Source organism: Haliotis rubra, unplaced genomic scaffold (assembly GCF_003918875.1).
Source record: "Haliotis rubra isolate DU_JTF1 unplaced genomic scaffold, ASM391887v1 Scf360, whole genome shotgun sequence".
NCBI lineage: Eukaryota > Metazoa > Mollusca > Gastropoda > Lepetellida > Haliotidae > Haliotis > Haliotis rubra.
Genome location: NW_025767036.1, coordinates 78,455 through 100,772, shown reverse-complemented (window position 1 = coordinate 100,772; position 22,318 = coordinate 78,455). Strand labels below are relative to the sequence as shown.

Here is a 22,318-nt window from a genome sequence, read left to right as displayed (position 1 = left end):
TTTCCGGCGCAATTCCTCGGCATGAGGCATGGGATTGCGTCGAATCAACATCAAGGTCATTGGCCTTCTCGATCTTTCAGGTCTTGAACGATCCTTCAGTTCACCGGTGACCACGTGCTTCCTTACAAGTCAGCTAACAACCGTTAATGTTAACCTTAGCACCGATGCTGACATGGCATGGGGCGTCATCCATGCCAATAACTTTCCATTTACCGAAAGTCTTGCCTTGTCAAGAAAAGTTGATGTTTTGTACTGCCATCTTTTATATCAGTTCAGAGTGCACATACTGCAATATATACCCCAATGTGCTAGGCGCGTTCGCAGAATATGAACCTGCGACCCACTGCGTTTTATATGTTGGGTGAAGCACGTGCTTAACATGTGCATTCGTTCATTCTAGTATGATCGCCTGTTTGAATTAAAAGGTTTACAATAGCCCTTAGTTTCAGGTGATGCTTAATTAACGCTCATGTGTATATTTAGTTACAACACGTATATACGCGCTACAGATGTTAATAAGCCGTTTGCCATAGGCCTTAAAACACATGTACCCCAAAACGGCATGGCAGTTTAAGCAATTCGAGAAAAAGCTGAATAGTACACACTTTATTTTAAAACAGCAGAACCTTATTTTGTACATGAAATGTATTAATAACACTTTTTGGTTGTAGCTCATACGATGGTTTTAAAGATAAGACAATGATAAATTTGTACAATAACAAACTTTTACTTCGTGTTGTAAGATTGAATAAAATCAGCCAAATGATATGCTAGTAATGACCATTTAAAGAAAACTGGTAAATAAATCAAACATTTTTACATTTAGTGTCATTTTCTACACTTATGGATGGAACAATGATTCCATTCGCCGACGTTGTTCCGTTGTGCTTTACTTAGTGGTGATATGACACCGAAGTTGAACAGCTGCTATAAGAGATCCAGTCATAAATAATAATAACCACTCCATCTTTTTATGTTCTTTTCGCGGTGCTTCGTCGATCATGTTTGTTTCTTTCTGTATGTATTATTCGGTTGTTGCAGCATTTTGATGATTCAGACGATGAGTTACACACTAGCACCATATTCATGCTGTGCACGCATAGGAGATTACTATTGGATAAAATCCACTTGCATACACCGAATATTATCATTACGTGAAATCCCTAGAAAGTGTTTGCTTTCTGACTAAAGGTAATACGATACTAATTCAAATACAACATGGACGCACCACACACATACACACATACACATACGCACATACCACATACCACATACACACAAACTCATATAAAGATGAATATATCGCTTTATCGCCATATCGCAGTATCGCTGTTTCGCCATGTCGCGTATAACCATTTCGTATTATCGCAATTTCGCTTTATCGCAGTATCGCTATATCGTCATATTGTTTGTTATGTCGTAATATCGCCGTGTCGCCTGTTTATATCGCCATATCGCAATATCACCGTTTCGCCATTTCGTGCCGTGTTATCGCCATTTCGTGTTGTGTTATCGCATTGTCGTGTCGAGTTATCGCCATGTCGTGTCGAGTTATCGCCATGTCGTGTCTTGCTATCGTCATATTGTGTCGTGTTATCGCTATTTCGTTTTTGGGCTGTATCGCAATATCGCTATATCGTGTCACCATATCGTAATGTCGTGTCGTACTGTCGCTTTGTCGCGATATCGCCTAGATTTTTCAGGGCGATAAAGCGATGGCCCGAATGAGCCACCATAGAACAACACAGACAAACAAAACAATTTATAACTACAGAACAGTCAGGGCTCGATAATTCCACTCGTCCGCTCGTATTGACAAGTAAAATGTGTTTCGGGCAAGGGAAAAACATAATTTGCTTGTCCTAGAGGACGAGTACGTTTTCTGACCCAAAAGTAACATTTTTCGTTTTTCCTTGAAGTTCAGCTATCTTAAATGGTGAACGAATTCAATTTTGTCAAAGAGTTTGTACGGAAGACAAAGTAAGTAATGTTTATTGCAGTTTTAAAAGAAGCAAACATTTTGAAATAATATAATTTAAATTTATATTCATTGTGATGCATGACCTTAGGGCAAGTACAATTCTAGAAGGACGAGTGGAAAGTTTATATTTCTCACCCTATAGGGCGAGTGCAGATTTTTTAAGTTAAACTGTATTCACTTTGACTGAATTACAGCGTTATAAATAAAATCCTCAACTGTAAATTGTTTTACGCATCTACACAATCGTTCCTCCACTACCTGAGCTGTTCTACATATAGTATTATGCTGGGTCAATAATTCATTCGTAACTACTCGCCTCTTTCTCATTCGTGACCAACTCGTGTCATTCCGGGACAAGCCGAATCGTTCTTGGAGTGCGGCGAGATGTGACGAATGGAATGGAATGAATTGTGCCGGGCCACGTTTTACGGACAGAGCCGAACTGCGACCGAGTGAGGGCGAGTGCAGCTGCGTGAACGGTTACGGAAAAGACTTCTTGAAACAGTGCAGTAATCACACTTGGACACACCTATAGGAAAGGTAGACATTCAGGTGCCTTTTGTCGTTTACCTAAACGTAGATCTTGTCAAACTGACACCATGGATTTATTGTTTTTGTAAATCATTATTCTACAAATATCTAGGTGATTGAATACCGGTTGTAACAAGGCAGTCACCTACTTTCGTTTTCACATTACAACCTGGCTGTGTTGTTGTGCCACCCAGCCCTGAAACTTACTGAATAGAGACAATCACAAAATACGTTTTAAAAAATTTTTTCCCCATGTTTTTTATTCCCAGAATTATGTTTACAGACTTTACCTCAGTAGTACAGTACAGGTAGCTTCATAGTATGCAAGTACAGTGTTTCCTTGATCATATTGTCATTGTCAATATCATGCTGTTCACAAATATGTAAAACGGTCAAAACTAAGACTGTATATCAGTAAGTGTTACATGTTTGCACATTTTACTCTGGTAGTACATGTACAGTACAATACATGTTTGCAGGCTTTACCTCATAGTACACAAGTACACAAGTAGTGTTTCCTTGATAACATTGTCAAACATCATGCTATTCCCAAATATGTAAAATGGTCAAACTAAGCATGTATATGAAGTATTACATGTTTGTAGTACAGACTCATACTCGGTAGTACAGTACAGTACAGTACAGTACCGTACAGGTATGTAAAATGGTCAAATAGTACACAAGTACAGTGTTTCCTTGATCATATTGTCACAGCAATATCATGCTATTCCCAAATATGTAAAATGGTCAAACTAAGCATGTATATGAAGTGTTACATGTTTACAGATTTAACCTCAGTAATAGTTAATATTATTGCAGTGATGAATAATATTAACAATGGCGTCATTCGGCGAGCATATCGCTCCTCCTAATTAGTCCATATGTACGTTGTTGCCATGGAGCACGTCGACAGTGTGCATCAATCAATATACCCGTGTTCACTGTAGAAGTGGAGCTCTACATTTCTGACGCCTTTACATGTCTTCTCTATTATGCGCCGATAGCACGGCGGGGGATAGCAGAAATGGGCTTCACACATTGTGCCCGTATGGAGAATCGAACCCAGGTGTTCGGCGTGACGGGCAAACCTTTATCCAACAGGCTACCCCACCGTCGAAATGTGTAAATGATATGTTGTCATAAAGCGGTAGGCAGTTCCAGTTGTGTCCGTTATTGTTCCAGTTATTGTGTCATTGCTGATGATGTCATGGTAAACAATAACATCGCAACCGTCTGCACCCAAGCAGTATCTCCCTTGGAAGCCATGTTAGGATAGGATAACATTGTACAGTATTCTATCTGAGGGTGTCACCTTGGTGAGGGACGAAAGCCTAGAATGATGCTACTTAGGTGAAACCCCACAAGTATATAATATGCGCCTCAGATTAGTTGATGCTCTGGGGATATGTCTTCTGTTCAGAACAGACAGCGATTTATTCGGGTATGGTGTTCACGGAGGTGGCCCTGAACTCTCAGCTTCAGCCCGGCCTGATTTAGCATTCGGGTCTTCACAGTGATATATACATTCTTTAATTAGAATAACTGACATTCCTGGCCCGTATCCGGTGGCCCGTTTGGGGAAGCTACCTAAGGTCACGGATGTCTCAACCCATCCGATGCTTGACGGATGAGAGAGAGGTGGGTCATGTCTCAATTCATGTTCCCCTAATATGGGGCTGGTCTGTGACTCTTATATATACATTCTTTTAATGTCGAATAACTGACATTCCTGGGGCGAATCCGGGTTCTGACCCACGTGCACGCGTATGTTGGAAGCTACCTATGAAATAATGCACTTGTAATATCTTTGAATAAAACAGGAACTCTGACTCAACCCAAATGACTGTATTACCCAAATTTACTAACGGAGAGGTGGGTCATCCGTCGCTATATTCATGAAATCCGTATCATCTGGACCGTCAGATGTGACTCTTGCCTCTAAAAAAGGTGTTAAAATAAACGAAAATTCGAAACAGCATTATGATGGGCACAATCGTAAATCTTGCAATTGCACGCATATGTTGTAGAAATGCCTGGAAATAAATGCATGTCGTATGTAATTTTTGAAATAGATCAGAAATCTCGTATGACAGGGTTAGGTTTTCATATATTTTATACATGCGTAAATGGTTGGAAATGTGTAAGTATAGTGTTACAAGATTAGCACTACTTTAACATGTATTTCAATGGTGCTGTAATGTAACTGTCACATAGGGTTCGTTAGCGCGTCCGACCACGCCATAATGTACTGAGATAATTAGTAACACATGGTGAAGTGATACCCATGACTGAGCACCACTAATAACGTGTGTGTCTTTCTTGACATACACATGGTGTCTGTTTAAAAGGTTCAAATATCGGGTCTATGGGCCAGAGCGATATGTATGTTAGGGAGCGTGTGTGTGCGAGGGAGAGGGTGTGGCATGGGGTAGGCCTAGGGTCGGGTGGTGGCGGTGGTCGGTGTTGGGGTGCTGATAAGTCTTTCTGACCAATAGGTAATATCATTTATACTTTTTGTAATGGAAATTACATAACAGTTTAAATAACTGACCTTAGGTACACTTCTTATATACGCTATACAAGGAGACACTGCTAATTACAATAAAACACAGATCTAGACGAATGTGTTCACACAGACATGAACCGGTAGGTCCCTAATTTTAGTGCTCACTTGTATGAGTTATCCCACTGATCATAACTGAACAAACTTCATTATCTATACTTTCATAAAAGATGATTACAATGTATTAATGATTCCCGGTGTAAGTTACTTTTGTAAATGTGTGAACATGCACATACTTGGTGTGACCTCTGTTTGATTCGGAATACAGATATTATTCCATACGGACGTTTTCTCAAATTTCAGTTACCCGACGGAATATAATGTAGACATATTTTGTTTCCACCTCTTGGGTAGACTAAAGAAAATTGTAGTGATTGCAATTAGCTCATAACTAAGCAGTTTCGATAATTATTGAAGCTTACTACCTGACAGCATTATGTTGCTCATGCGTTTTCTTTTTTGCTTTTGCTTTTTGCTGTCTAATTTGTTATACATTATATAATCATGTTAATCATTTTGGTATCTCAATATCATGGAATATAATGTGTACTTATTAATCTATCAAAGTACCGAAACGTATTATCTGTATGCTTTACTGTTATTGGGTGAAACTGTTAAAAGTACCTGCGTACAGAATTTCGTGGAAACAGAAACTGAAAATTACTAGATCAATGACTAACTAAATTGGATAAAGATCGCAAACAATCATTATTTATATTCCACTTTTTAAATTATCAGTGTGCAGATCATGTCACTAATATAAAAACTGAAGGATATATGGTGACAAAACTGGGTTCAATTTTGAATGTAAATAAATGTACCAACAGTATCAAGGAATGATGGGGTACACTCGTGGCTAAAGCGTTCGCCTGTCAGGTTAAAAACCGGTGTTTGATTCCCGACAAAGGCACATTAAGACTGAAAATATATTATTTTGATAAAAGTAAAGATCTTAATTTCAATTGAAAAAAAGAGACGAAGTAATTTGGAAGTTTCACCGACTAACAACTTCTATATTGGGGCTACAGGTGCAGGAAGCATCTTCAATTATAAAATCGCATTCCACAAATTTCAGATAAAGGTTTAAATGATGAGCATATTTATTGGTATCTTGCCAAGCTCTGTCCTCTCCCAATGCAGCATAACAAGAGTGCTGTGGTCACTACCTCCGGTGGTCAAATTCAGCAATCCCATTACTTTACAGTATTTCCTTACAGGCATATATTGGAAAGTTAACTTTTACAGGTATGGAAAGAGTGGGGGGAAACACGTGCAAAGTATTAGTACGCTGATATTATCCTTCAAAAACATCATATGTACAACAATCACTTATCATTATGGAATTACAAAAAGGCCATATTTCCAGACAGCATAACACCACCTTGGGCTGGAGTTCCAAATAATTTGACACCGAAAGCATATCAGTTAACGCAAATGAAATAACCCCTGTGTTTTAAAGTGATAGGAACAATGAAGTGTAGGTTGCCATGCATTTTCTAGTATGTCTCACAGTCCCTGAACCACATTATTTTCCTTACTGTTTAGTCTGTCTCACAGTCCCTGAACCACATTATTTCCCCTACTGCCAAGCCCTCTGTGCAATGCTAAAGCCTTAAATGAAGCAAGTCTAGATCTCCTCAGGTCCAGGGTCTGTTAACATCTGCAAGAACCCTAATTCACTTTTGGGGTCGGGTTACAAAGTAAACATATCTATAGCTAACTGGAGCTGCCATGGCTAGCCGGACTGAATCTCGTGTCTCCCTGGGGCTCAATTTAAATGGGCTTGTTTGTTACTATCAAAATTATATATATTCAGACACTAAGCGTTAGTCTATGTAATTTCCGATATGATGGAAATACTAATATTGACCAGATAAAATTCTAAAGGAGCCTTTCTTCAAGCAGTGACTTAACGCCATACATAGCTAGACTTGCTTAGATGATAGACTTCATATAAGGCATCATAGATATTTCACAAACATGGTACAGGACCCTCATTAGCTTATTGCCTCACCACGTGCGAATTAAGTGTTGGCAAATGTAAATGTTACTGGAGATGTTGGTCCCGCTAGCTGTGGGTGTTTGGTATGGCTCTCCATAACCCGAACCCTGCAGTGAGTTTTCCTAGAGACGGAAGGGGAGAAAATATCGTTCTGTGACTATGGAAAACCAAAAATGTGGACAACACACCATTGTTTGGGTCTTTTAATTGTAAATATGATTCAAACAGCTTAACCTAGATTTCGATATCCTCCGAATGTACATTTAGTGGAAAATATACATTTATTCCGAGCCAAGGACGAATGTGTATATATATAATTACAATATGTAACAGCACTAGTATCCATTTTGTCTTCTGTTTTCTACCCGTCAGAACTAGATTAACAACTAGTCTCTGATATGAACATATTTTACAGAAAAAAAGTTGATAGTATAAAAAGAATATTATATAAGGAAAAGGAGCCCTGAGACTTTCTCCTGAAGCTGTGGAAATCTAGTCTTGCCACATCTTGTAGACTTGCGTGGACTTGGATATATTTGCTTCAAGGTCTGTATGACAGACGACGTCCCAACACACGCTCAATCACATGTATCTCCAGGTCACGGAGAATCAGTGGTTAGAGGCCCGTATTGCAATTCTCGTGCGTTTGCCAGGCACGTAGCAAGCCATTTTTTTCGTGTAAGCAATATGGGCTGCAAAGCCTTATATTTAGGTGGTATTGAGGGATTGCCCAACTTTCATTTTTTATGAGACCTGAAGAGTTATCGTTTGACGTTTGATGATTTCAATAGCTTCAAAATATGGTGGAAAGACTTCCGCCTGTATCCCCCCTTAAATTTCATTCTAGTCAAATCATATCACCTGAATATATATTCCTCATCCGATAAGGATGAGTTTTAACGTGTTTTGTTTATTTAATCTGAACAAACTGAAAGACATATAAATGCCACTCAAAGAAAGTTTTCCTCATCGTTAATATTTAAGGGGGAGGGGTGGGGTGAGATGGGGATTACGGACGGAAGTCTTACCACCATGGAATATCAAGTGTGATTTCCTCATACTAGTATACAAATATGCTTGGACATATTTTATACATGTCAGCTGCATTGATACAATACCATACATCGAGTATTTGGTGTTTTTTCTAAGATAATTGATAAATAAATGATAAATAAACAACTGCATTTCAGTGATGATTCACTTATAATCATGACTGTAACAAAACATCCTCATACATGTCGATGGAAAAACAATCATCACTGAAAGCTATGATATGAAGAATAACCTGTTTACTGTAATTTACTGTAAATTATTTTTAGCAAAGATCATGTGAATGCTCGAGCGGTTTTTATAATGGTAGCTACGCCCCTGTTTGCATGTGTTGTTGACGCGGCATGGACTCCTTGTAACACCACTATTTGATTATGATTCACAAACACATGCCCATGATATGGTCGGAATCGTGCCACGGATTAGCAGATACTTATCATGAAAACAGGTTTTTATGTAGGTGGCTTGAAACTTTTCTTAATATGCTCACGTCAAAACTGCTTTAAATTCTAATCACAGATTAAAGAATAACACAATAAATAGTATGCCAAATTATCGTTACCATGACAACCCTGTGATATTTCACCTTATGTAAGAGAGTAATGCAGATGATACTGTCGGCTGTAAATTTTGATAAGTTGCTTCATCGCGATCAATAAACACTGGGTATCTGTACAATTATATGTGTGATCAAAGGCCATATGATAGATTATGTGGTCTCTGGTGTGATGGAGGAGAACTTGCGTCGCTAGTTTTCTCGATAATCTGAACACATGTATGTAGCGTGAAACCGGCAGATACTTTAGAAGAAAGTGTTTGCCCTACCTGTAACAACGATGTCCCGTGTCTATAAAAGGGATATAATGTGGAGATGAATGACATGTACTTGTATCTTGGCCTGTTTATGATGATACATACTGCGATCTTTCACAATAATCCCTCTGGCTATCAGATTGAAGGTGCGTTTTAAACATAACCGGTATTTCTATTATTGTATTTATGAAGTTCTTCGAACGTTCTCCATATGCGTCCGTCATATACATCGCGCACTACCCTTTATCTTCTCAAACGACTGTTACAAGTTCGAAGAATCTTGGTAAAAGTAGAAAAGTCTTAAGACTATTCCCTACAATTCTGTAACTTACACATTGTACCCTAAATGGGTCGAGCTTTCGTTCGGGGGAATATCAGAAGGACAACGATACAGTTATTTCCAATGTTGTAGAAAGATCTCCACTTACTGAGGAAAACACTGAGATATTGTATTCATGTCGAAATGATATTTTCAGCCCCTGTCAGATCAGAACCTGAACATGCGATGTCCGCGTCTGTGTCAGACTAAAGGCCTATAAGATGTTTAGCAACACTGGGACGTAATAGCCACAGATCTTCTCCAAACAAGGGAATATACATCTTGTGAGAATGACTTCTTCGACAGGGAAATTTACAGCAATGCGACTTCACAATTAATTACGTGATATTTACTCTCAATCTGAGTTATGGATCGTCAATTTAGACAGGACAATATAGACGAATTTCACAAAAGGCACTGAGATCCAACATGTCTATGAGATACTCAGAGAACGCGCCCCCTGTGCTATCCGGTCATATAATCGCTACTCGACTTAAGAAATTACGAGTTGGTTCATGTAGCATATTTGACTGTGCTCCAAGAGAGACAAAGTGCTATTCTTCTGGGGCAGCTAGGGACACTTGCTGGGACAAAAGGGGCAACGCATCGCCCTTTGTTCACCACTGAACCTTTCAATCCCTCGAAACATGCACCTCACAAGATTTGCCAACTCCACAGACAAGGCATAACTGATACTGGTAGCAAGAGCGAGTGCAGCTTAATAAGGCGTGTTAGCTTGCGTAATACCGCTTTCTTTGTCAGGCTCTTTGGTGATAAGAATATTGAGGTCATGTGAACGTTGATTTCAAACGTACTGAAATGTGTGAAAGTGAAATTACATGAGCCAAGTAATTCACATGATGGAAACAGATGGCGACCGCCGGGCTATGATCAGAAGAAAGAAATCCCTAAAGACAGGGCATACATGAAATGTTACGAAAATGTACTGACGTGCTCCATCTGCTTCATGGAGATGTACACATGGACCCGTGTACACTGAGGTGTGATCACACATTCTGCAGGAAATGTGTCACCTCATACATCCAAACCAGACCAGATGCTGTACAGTCCAAGACCATCCCCTGTCCCTGCTGTCGACAAGACACCAAGGTCCCCCACCCCAGCAGGCCGGTGGAGGAGTGGGCGGGGCAGATCAAAGCCAGCATTGTGATACAGGAGCTGATTGACACCTATAGGTCCGAGGTAGCTGTGCAAGGTAAAGTGAAAATGTGATCTACGTATGTGTATGTATTTAAGACTAGTGGTAGACATAACATTGACATTTGTGTTGTGTTAAAATAAAGCCTGCTTACTTTCCTAGCCTTTCCATATTTCAACGAAAATAAGTACGTGTGTACTTGTGTTTACAGAGACCTGAGCACCTGTTGTACGATCTGTCAGCAACTAGGGGAGACAACTCTAGGGGTCTTGTGGTGTCCTGAGTGTGAAGTGGCCCTCTGTGACAAATGTGTGAAGATACACCGGGTGACCCCCACTTCATTGAACCATGACCTGTGTGACCTGTCGTCTAGGTCAAAGGTCAAACGGAGGATCAAGTGTACGGAACACAAGAGTAACCGTGTTGAGTTCCACTGTCAAGACTGTGGGAAGGCTGCCTGTCAGACATGTTGTATCATCTACCACAGAGCTTGTAAAACTGTCGTCACCATTGAGTCTATGAAGCCAGGGATGAAGGCAGCACTGATGGAGAAGAGACTTGGCATGGAGAAGAGACTGAAAGTGAGGTCGAAGAAAGTAGACATACGAAACGAGAAGCTCCAAAGTAATTTTAGAATCACAAAGTCAGCTGTTCAAAATATTAGGTTGATCTGCCAGACAGCCGTTAACAAGATTAAACAGAAAGAAACACAACTGTTGGATGAACTGAATACCATATCACAGACATACGCCGACCAACTCCGAGCTGATGTGAAGCTGGAAGAGATCGAGATGCAGATGTACAGACAACATTGTGAGTTCATTGACCAGGCCTTGGTATCGGACTGTGAGATGGACCTGTATGACGCGTATCAGGCCTGGGAGTCTGGAGCTGTAGACATGGAAGATGTCAGGGATACAGAGGCAGCAGACACCCGGAGAATAGAAGACATGATCTTTACACCAGACACTGACAACGTCCTGAAGGTCTTAGATAACCTGCAGTTGGGGAAGATTGACGTCACATACCGGGATCAGGGTACATGTCAGCCATCTCCAGTGCTGGTTGACACGATAGATGGGAGGGTGTCGGGTGATGAGGAGGAGCCTTACCTACAAGACGTGACAGTTCTGGTTGTAGATGGTGTACAGACATGTGTTGTTACGGACTATAATAACAAGTGTGTGAAATCTTTCTTCACAAGAAATAATCATTCATGCCATAGTAAACTTCCCCTGGATAACTCTCCACATGGGATAACACAGTTGAATGAGAAGCAGGTGATGGTTGCTGTCCCTTTATCCCGTCAGATTGTAACGGTAGAAGTGACCCCTGACCTGGTGCTGCTCTCTACCACCAAAACACGTGCCGAATACTACAGTCTGGCTGTTCTGAATCCTTCCTGTCTAGCAGCAGGTACTTGGGACTGTGTTGATATCCTGGACATGGCTGGACACGTGTTGAGGTCAATCACTACATACAATGATGACTTACTGTTTGCCTACCCCTGACTACATGTGTGTCAACAACAAGGGCAACATACTCGTGTCTGACTGTGGGAAGAAGTCTGTGACATGTCTGACGTCAGAGGGGGATGTTTTATGGAGATACAACCGTACCGGAGACAAGGCACTCAGCTACCCTCGTGGTATCACAACTACCAGCACAGGAGACATCCTGTTTGTAGACAGGGACATGTACAAGGTGATACAGCTGACAGAGTCGGGAGAGTTTGTCAGTGAACTGCTCACGTTAGAAGATGGCGGTCAGACAGGCATGTGCGATATATTCTGTAATAAATACGGTTTCTTATTTCTATGCACAGACACGGAAGTGAAAGAGTACGTGTTTGTCTGACATAAAAATCAAAAGAATGAAAGTCAGTGCAGAGCTGTGGTTTATGACATTCTGTGCATGGTGTTAGTCTGGAATGGCTTGTGTCTTCACCAACACGTATGGGCATAGCTTTGTCAGTGAATTGCAGACATGCAATATTCAAATAGGTCGTTTCCAGCTTGAAGTGAAATAGTCGTATTTCGAAAAACGAAGAACATTTTGTGTTGGATAGAATTGAGAAATAACGACCCGGTGCTGGTTAGGTTTTTTGTTACTCGGAAGTGTACATGTTTCCGTGTATTTGACCACACCACTGAATGTATTTAGAATGATCTCATCATCCGGTCAACAAAACATTGGCCCAAAAACAATTTCCAAACGATATTTCTAGTATTGAGCGCTGTTTCCTAAAACATTATATAATTCCTTTCAAAAAGTTTAGACTCACTAGTGTAATATACTTCCCGCCAAAAGTTTAGACTGTTTCAAGTGAGTCTAAACTTTTGACAGAAAGTATACAAATTGAAGTCTTGAGGTCAAGGGTATACTGTATCCCTGTTTTCACATATTATACACAGGAGACACTATGTTGAAATGTCACCCAAAGCCAAATTGTTCTCTTTTCAGATTTTATTGCTTGTTAGGAAGTAAAATGAATGTGCGCAGTTTTTATTTCTGTCCGTTAGATGACCCTGAAGATGAGAAATTCATGTGATAATATGGTTGGAGAAAGAAATTTAGTGAGATTTCAGGTATTAAATTATATTATTTCGTAGAGCAATGCTAACATTTGAAATACTTGACGTCACGTTTCTCCGTCAATGTATGGAGAAAATCGAGCCATTCAGTGCATAGAACACTAATCGTCAATAAAGGGTTTTGCCCAAACCTATGGGCATCACTTTGTCCATAAATTGAAAGCCTGGAAATTTCAAATAGGCCATTTGCAGCCTGAAATGACAAAGTCCAAACGACCCACAGGAGAATCAGACTAGTCGATACGGTTGTTGGAGAGATACCCGGAATGACCTGAGCTGCACAACAACTACTTGACTACGACCAAACCAGCCACAAAAGTATTGGCCAATCTTCCGAGTCTTCCAGTTCTTAAACCGCAATATTCCCCCTTCCCCTAACACCTTGTGTCATGCAAATGCCCAAAATGAACCAAGTGTAAATTGTCCTCAGGTTTTGGGGGGGCTTCATTTCAGTTTATAATAAGTACTTTACTTCTATACAGTTCTATTGTTTCAGAGAGAAAGCGTCAGTCTGTCCATTCACTATCAACCCAAGACTGCCTGTGGGTATCGTTTACTCTGTGCTATACAGACATACCAAGTTCATTATATGTCAATTAAATAGACGAAATGATGACAGAAGGACAGCATGATTTGAACAAATTCAATATTTTCTATCACCTGTAGTAAACCAGCCCAGGCATGTCTTGACAAAATACCCCAGTAGGCATTCTAACATCTCTGCTCATGAAAACCTGGCAGCATGGACATATGTATGACATTGCATCCAGCAGCTCGTAAGAGGGGAGTAAGTTGTTGTATACAGAGCATGGACATATGTATGACATTGGATCCAGCAGCAGGTAAGAGGGGAGTAAGTTGTTGTATACAGAGCATGGACGTTTCTTCACTATTATAACCTGATTATTTGTTCTCAGGTGAGATTTTAAGTGAGTCCTCTGATTCAATAAAGAATGACTGGACCCGCAACTATATATAGGAAATGTACTGTGAGGCAGAGAGAGAAAGAGTCAATTGCATCACACCTTTACGTTTCTTTGAATATTACATCACAGTAATCATGCTCATACTTTGCTGAAATATTTTCATCCAACCGAAAAACAGTCCATAAAGAATTAGATGTGAAACCGACGAAATAAACTAAAGAAATATGCTTTAATTAATTATTGCAGTTAAGGGTTGGCAATGTTTTCAAATCACTGAGGTATGAATCGAAAAACCATTGTGCAGAATTTATGCATCCGTATAGAGCAGCGAATTCATACAGTTTGCACATTCTTTTTATTCATACCTCAGTGAACCGAGAAGAAAGGTACTCAGTCAATCCTTCTGATTAACTTGTTCCAAAAAAGATATCTACAACACTTTCATAAAAAAGCCCTATGTATGAAAGCTGACAGAAAATACGTGAATGAATTCATACTGTGGCGTAACGTGTGTAAGGTTATTGTTGTTAATTTATGCACATAACGTCAGTAGCCAATCAGCGGAGAGTAGCATAGGCCGACAGGACCCATCGATCACAGTAGGAGGCTAGCAGAACTACAAACGTCAGACTGGAACGAACGAACAAACATGTCAGGCAGAAGGTTTCTATTTTACTTGAGATGGTCAGTAACTACCAAATTCAAGGATTGGTTTCCTGAGAACGAGCGGACACATTTTAAAAAATACTACTTGAGAATAGAACCCGAACACATGTCCTTTGTGTAACTCAAAATAAACATCAAGACAGCGAGCCTTCAGTTCCTGCAGGGATGTTAATGTATGTATTCCTTTCAGGCTTCTGTATCGAAAGATGGGTGAGTGATCCTGCATATAGATGAACATTGCCCAAATGCCCTGTAGACGATTGACACAGGTAAAAGGAAACGGTTGGTTGGTTGTTTAAAGCTGCACTCAGCAATATTCCAGCTATATGGCGGCGGTTTGTAAATAATCGAGTCTGGACCAGACAATCCAGTGATCAACAGCATGAGCGTCGATCTTCGCAAATAGAATGACATTTTCCAACCAAGTCAGCGAGTCTGACCGCCCAACCGCCTCTTACGACAAGCATGGGTTGCTGAAAATCAATTTTAACCGGATGTTCACGGATCAAACAAAAAGGGACTGGCCTCGATTGTAGCCGATATTCTCCAACAATCTATAGCAGTAAAAGTAGTCCGTTAGTCGTCTCTTAGGACAAGCATGGGATCACTTCTAACCCGGATCTTCATGGGGTTTTAAGTACTACACAGAGGACGTCCGATCCTGGCAACGACTATATGTTGAAAATAGGAAGACTGAAGATAAACTAATCATTTGAAAGATGTCTGATCTCTCCTTCTGGAAACAAAGAGACTGCGCAGAGAAAGAATACTTTATCACTAAGACATTAGTGGATCTTCAAACAATATTTACCTGTGTGAAACATACCTGTAGTCCTGACATGTACGCTACGTTCCGTTTTCCATACACAGAGAACAACCCATAACTGCAGAAGGAAATAATGGCTTCTACTTTTGATATGACATTTGACTTGTACATAAATAACTTGACTGTTGGAAGGTTGAAGACATCCTCTTGTTATAAAGTCGTGTGGAAAGTGTAATTCTAAATCTTTAGGAATAAATATACAGAGATGACACGTCTCACCGGCCTCGTGCATTTACAGTTCACTTGGTGGCCATTGAATGATTTAAAATATCGGTCTACCTCAAGCTTAGGATTTTTATCTTAAAAAAAGAAAGTAAGCACATGCCGCTTCATCGGTAACTTTATAGGAAATGCATGCAGTTCAACTCTGGTTTGTGACACTTCAGTACTGCTGAGTGTGTTTTCTTCAGTCTTAAATCCATTAACAGTGCAGGAAAGAGTTTTGCAATAATGGAAGGGAGACAACACTACCGAGATTATTTCGAGGTCCCAGCGAGCGGTGTTAATGTACTCCATAGAGGAAGTAAGCGCATAAAAGAGGCCAAACAACATATACCTGTGGAACAAGTGAACCGCTAGAGCGAGAGACACTGACACATCGTGTACGTAGGGAGTGCTGCTCCGCCTGCACCTCGCCAGCAACAGCTGACATCAGCCTGCTAAACATGTTTCTCAATGTGGCTATGTCAATATAACATTCTGAATAACTTTTTTCTCACTGTATTTTTTTAAATTAGAATTTGAATAACCAGGGTATTTTTTGTTCTCTTTGAATTAGTGCTCCGAGAAGTCAGTGGGAGTAACAGTTACAAAACACATCCATTTCTTTATTTTAAAAAACGGTTTGCAAGATGTCAAACTTTTTCAGACTTCCCATAAGATTCTAGCTGTTCGGGATTTTAAAACACTAAAATTATTGCCTTTGGTTGGAAAGTTTGTCGAGTGAAAGGAGGTGTCACCGTGCCAATTCATTACAAGAGTTAGCCTTATGGGCGACAACGCTCACTTACTGTTCAGGCCCCGATTTTCGAAACAAACTTAAGTCTGAGTTATGACTTAAGTTAGAGTTTTTGCTCAAATTTGAGGGAACGCATTGCCCAGAATCGATATCAAACTCAAATATAGTAGACAAATTGACTTTGAAGAATAGAGTACTAAATTGTTTGAACTCTTTTATTTTAAAAATGCAGCCAAGTTAGAAATTCAGCTGCTTCAAATTGTAAAACTCAGTCTGAAATTGGAGTAAAAACTTAAATTTGTTTCGAGAAATCGGACCCAGACACAGCCTTCAAATTCAGTATATGTGACCCATGTAATCACTTAGTAGGGAACACAGGGAGTGGGTGTAGGACAGGGAAATAATTGTAACAAGTATTGTTCATGTTGTTTCCAACATTTTCTGAAAGTTGTTTTATGGAACATTTAATTTGTTTGGCACTTCAATGAAAATGTGATACTGTGTTGCTGCCGTGTAGATGCCCTGCATCGACGTTTCCTTTGGGTTGTGTTGACAAATTACGTGAATTTCCTGTGAACATACCAACACCTGGTGCGGGTTTTTACGGATAGTCAATACCGGCCGATAAGAGCCCAGCCGAGAGAACATAATATTATACGGAAAAGGCCGAGTTCAACCGATTGTGACAAACCATGCTCGAGCACACAGCCACCGGAAAGGTAGACTTTCTGTAGAGTTCATGTTGTCAAACTAATCACTCCTACTGGTATTGTGTTTTGTCTATTGTTATTCATTAACTAACAGAAGTCTACGAGTGTCAATACGTTCTGAAATCAGTGATAATAGTGAGAATTTAACGGGGAAGTTGTCTACTTTCGTTATCACTATAAACGATGGCCTCGCGATGGTGTTGTAACATGCAGCGATGGAGCTAACTGGGTAAATCTAATTATACAAGGCTATTATCATTGACTGGTTCATTGAGTTGAAAATTTAACAGTGTTCAGGTGTTATTTCGGTGAAGGTATCCATTCAATCCTTCCTAAATCTGTGTTTTGAGCGACAACTTCCTGTCTGTGGCTAGGGGGCGTGTCGAGCATGTGCATTGTAAGTGTTTGCCTTTGAAAGGGGTCGAGGTTATCCGTGAGTGAATAGATACCATGTAATGCTCCAAGTCGTGGCGGTGCAGATATGTGGGTTGTGTTTGCCACACCTGATCAGCATGACAGGAATGTAGGTTTTGTCCGAGCTTCCCTGTTAATATACTGTTCAATATAGACAGTCAGAGAAAACACTGTGTATACCTTAATAGGGAACGGGAAGGACAGTCCATGACATCCACACCAGCGTTAGTAATAACAGGGTGGGGCTTGACGTTGTCATAGTAACATGTCAGTCCAGGATCATGTAGCTCCATATATGGCCGAAGATGATGGGTGAAAACCTGGCCCCGATACTGTTTGGTCGTAACATATTCCTGGACGACAATCGGCTGAGATAAGCACCATTGGCACGAATACGCTACCAAAATTACTATGGACTTGCATGGTAAATAATAAGGTCAATAAGATGTCAGTGTTCCCAGTCTGACTACTCAGATACAGATAGATAGATAGATGAAAGACATGTAGATAGATATCCGTTTATATTTACTATGTGTCTGTGTGTGTGCGCGTGTTCGTGTACAGCTTCACATACAGATGCGTGTATGTTCAGATCAATCATTGCTGCTTGTACTGAATCTAATTAATTTCTTTTAAACTAAGAAGGCGCAAACTGCATGTGTATCTTACAGATGGCGACCGCCGGGCTCGAGAAGAAAGTAAAGGATAATTTCCTGACTTGCTCCATCTGCTTGGAGATGTACACAGACCCGTGTACACTGAGGTGTGATCACACATTCTGCAGGAAATGTGTCACCTCATACATCCAAACCAGACCCGATGCTGTACAGTCCAAGACCATCCCCTGTCCCTGCTGTCGACAAGACACCAAGGTCCCCCACCCCAGGAGGCCGGTGGAGGAGTGGGCGGGGCAGATCAAAGCCAGCATCATTATACAGGGGCTGATTGACACCTATAGGTCCGAGGAAGATCTGCAAGGTAAAGTGAAAATATGATATGCGTGTGTGTATGTGTATGTATGTATTTAAATCCAGTGGAAGACATGGCATTGACATCTGTGTGTGTTAAAAATACCCTTTTTTAGTAGCCTTTTCAAGTTGTGATGAAAATAAGCACGTTTGTACTTGTGTTTACAGGGACCTCGAGCACCTGTTGTACGATCTGTCAGCAACTAGGGGAGACAACTCCAGGGGCCTTGTGGTGTCCTGAGTGTGAAGTGGCCCTCTGCGACAAATGTGTGAAGACACACCGGGTGACCCCTATTTTATTGAACCATGACCTATGTGACCTGTCATCTAGGTCAAAGGTCAAACGGAGGATCAAGTGTACGGAACACAAGAGTAACCGTATTGAGTTCCACTGTCAAGACTGTGGGAAGGCTGCCTGTCAGACATGTTGTATCATCTACCACAGAGCTTGTAAGGCTGTCGTCACCATTGAGTCTATGAAGCCAGGGATGAAGGCAGCACTGATGGAGAAGAGACTTGGCATGGAGAAGAGACTGAAAGTGAGATCGAAGAAAGAAGACATACGAAACGAGAAGCTCCAAAGTAGTTCTAGAATCACAGAGTCAGCTGTTCAAAATATTAGGTTGATCTGCCAGACAGCCATTAACAAAATTAAACAGAAAGAAACACAACTCTTGGATGAACTGAATAACATATCACAGACATACGCCGACCAACTCCGAGCTGATGTGAATCTGGAAGAGATCGAGATGCAGATGTACAGACAACATTGTGAGTTCATTGACCAGGCCTTGGTATCGGACTGGGAGATGGACTTGTATGACGCGTATCAGGTCTGGGACTCTGGAGCTGTAGAGATGGAGGCTGTCAGATGTACAGAGGCAGCAGCCACCCGGAGAATAGATCACATCGGGTTTACACCAGACACTGACAACGTCCTGAAGGTCCTAGATAACCTGCAGTTTGGGGACATCGACGTCACATACCAGGACAGATGTCTGTCAACTCCTGTGCTGGTTGACACGAGAGATGGGAAGGTGGTGGATGAGGTAAAGCCTGATCTAGGTGATATGACAGTTCTGGTTGTAGATGGTGTACAGACATGTGTTGTTACGGACTATAATAACAAGTGTGTGAAATCGTTCTTCACAAGAAAGAATCATTCATGCCATAGTAAACTTCCCCTGGATAACTCTCCAAGCGGGATAACACAGTTGAATGAGAAGCAGGTGATGGTTGCTGTCCCTTTATCCCGTCAGATTGTAACTGTAGAAGTGACCCCTGACCTGGTGCTGCTCTCTACCACCACAACACGAGCCGAATACTGGAGTCTGGCTGTTCTGAATCCTTCATCTCTAGCAGCAGGTACTTGGGAACGCATGGATATCCTGGACATGGCTGGACACGTGTTGAGGTCACTCACTACATACAATGGCGACTCACTGTTTACCTACCCCTGGTGCATGTATGTCAACAACAAGGGCAACCTTCTTGTGTCTGACAAGGGGAAGAAGTCTGTGACATGTCTGACGCCAGAGGGGGATGTTTTATGGAGATACAACCGTACCGGAGACAAGGCACTCAGCTACCCTTGTGGTATCACAACTACCAGCACAGGAGACATCCTGCTTGTAGATAGGAACGCAGACAAGGTGATACAGCTGACAGAGTCAGGAGAGTTTGTCAGGGAACTGCTCACGTTAGAAGATGGCGATCAGACAGGCATGTGTGATATATTTTGTGATAAATACGGTTTCTTATTTCTATGCACAGACTCGGAAGTGAAAGAGTACGCGTTTGTCTGACATAAAAATCAAAAGCATGGAAGTCAGTGCAGAGCTGTGGTTTACGACATTCTGTGCATGGTGTTAGTCTGGAATGGTTTGTGACTTCACCAAAACGTATGGGCATAGCTTTGTCAGTGAATTGCAGACATGCAATATTCAAATAGGTCATTTCCAGCAAGAAGTGAAATAGTCCACATGATCACCAGGTGAAACATGTAACAGTGTGCAAAATACTGTAATTATTTTGGCATTGTCTTGGTGTTTGGCTTTAATTATAAGCTTTAAAATATTAATTTCATAATGATGTAGGGACCCCCAGGACTACTCATTTGGAGCCTTGCCACCTATGTTAGGATATTTCACAGTTCATATTTTATACCAACTGTGCTGATTGGCCCAAAGTTTATGAAGAAGCCTTGAAACTTCTCATTAGCTGTAAGTTGCTGCTCATGTTTTTTATGCAAGGCAAGATGCTCAGTATTGTTCATTCTGGCTGGAAACTTCACCAGGGACACATGTTTTGGTCTTGAAGGAACTGAAGGTTAGTTTTATGTATTATAATGTATTAAGGATAAAAAGTCCAAAAATATTTCAATTGGTTTATGGTATTTTAAAGAATTGTTGAAAGTACATGGAATGTTGAGATAAAATACTTTCCAATATCTTGGTGATGTATTTGTGCAAAACGATTTGCATTGCACTTGTGATGTATTTTATACTAGTGTTTTGCATAGCATTTATAATTTCAATATTGTGTTTAGATCTACTAGTGAAAGCGTTCTGATGAAGCACCAGCCATTTGATTCAGCCCATAGCTGGTAATTATGTGTAATTTGGTAGTTTTATCCATAATGCTCTTTTCAATAATTATAATAGCTGTCACTGGCCACATGTATATTTATTTAATGTTTCTGTAATGTTCCTTAAATAGTTAGTTGTATTTATTTAATGTTTAAGGAATATTTAAAGATAACGTTGTATTTAAATATTATAATCTGTGACACACGTACATGTGCTATAACATATTGCAGAATTGATCGCGAGTGTGTACCACTACATCTGGCTGGATTAAATAAAGAACTATGCCCTACGGTTTGCCACTTGTAATCAATGGGACTAGCCCGTTTACAAAGATACCAGTTGATATAGCTCTTGTGGAGAGTCCTGGGATGACCTGAGCTACAGAACGACTACTTGATCTCAACAGTCTGCTGAACCTGGTGCTACTTGAGGTATAACCGTCCTGGGTACAGCTGATGTGTAACGGCACCACAAGAGGAAATATACCATTCTATTCAAAGTATGCATGAAACCCAGTAGACCTATATACATAGACTAATGTATGGATGGACAAGGACTAGGTCAGCCGGCCTGCTGAAGTACTAGTATATACGTCCTGGGCATAGCTGAAGTGTAAAGAAACCCCAAGAAGAAATATAGTTGATTGATTGAATGATTGCTGTTTCACGCCGCACTCAGCAATATTCCAGCAATATGATGGCGGTCTGTAAATAATCGAGGCTGGACCAGACAATCCAGTGATCAATAACATGAGCATTCATCTACAAAAGTTGGATACGATGACATGTGTCACCAAGTCAGCGAGCCTGACTACACAGTCCCGTAAGTCGCCTTTTATGACAGGTATGGGTTGTTGCAGATCAAATCTAACCCGGATCTTCACTGGTAAACGGAAATATATATCTTCGTTCAAAGTATGCATGAAACCCAGGAGACATGCGTATGCACAGACTAATGGATGGATGGACAAGGACCAAGACAGCTGTGAAACGTTTGGTCAGTTTTCGGAGTATCTTCCTCATAGAATATTCAGTATCGATACATGTGATCTTCACCCAAGCAGGAGGATATAAAGCTTGCATTGTCCAGCAAAGGACTTGGTGAAACACACCACTGGTGACAGTGATTATAGAGATATTTATACTTTGGCAATAAAAGGACAGCGTGATCTTTACGAAATGTGGTAATTTGTACTCGCGGAGGCATTCTATGAAAAGCAAGGCTGTTTTTTTCATTTGAAAACACGCATT

General features: G+C 40.7%; 2 protein-coding genes across 5 annotated transcripts; both read left to right on the top strand.

The window, feature by feature from the left end:
• Window positions 1-2,384: 2,384 nt before the first annotated feature.
• On the top strand, window positions 2,385-21,362 carry LOC124285477. Of its 4 annotated transcripts, none has more exons than XM_046721720.1 (3): window positions 2,385-2,521; window positions 18,184-18,490; window positions 18,649-21,362. In XM_046721720.1, exons 2-3 carry the CDS (start codon window positions 18,184-18,186, stop codon window positions 20,283-20,285), a joined length of 1,944 nt encoding a protein of 647 aa, XP_046577676.1. In that variant the 5' UTR covers window positions 2,385-2,521; the 3' UTR covers window positions 20,286-21,362. The 4 variants fall into 4 exon arrangements, with proteins under 4 accessions (XP_046577676.1, XP_046577675.1, XP_046577677.1 ...); XM_046721719.1 differs by lacking the exon at window positions 2,385-2,521 and adding an exon at window positions 17,025-17,107; XM_046721721.1 differs by lacking the exon at window positions 2,385-2,521 and adding an exon at window positions 17,115-17,327.
• LOC124285500 lies at window positions 9,689-21,362 on the top strand. The gene is made up of 4 exons (XM_046721741.1): window positions 9,689-9,766; window positions 10,328-10,475; window positions 10,581-12,421; window positions 20,432-21,362. The coding sequence occupies exons 1-3, from the start codon at window positions 9,689-9,691 to the stop codon at window positions 11,927-11,929; spliced, it is 1,575 nt and encodes a 524-aa protein (XP_046577697.1). The 3' UTR covers window positions 11,930-12,421; window positions 20,432-21,362.
• Window positions 21,363-22,318: the final 956 nt, after the last annotated feature.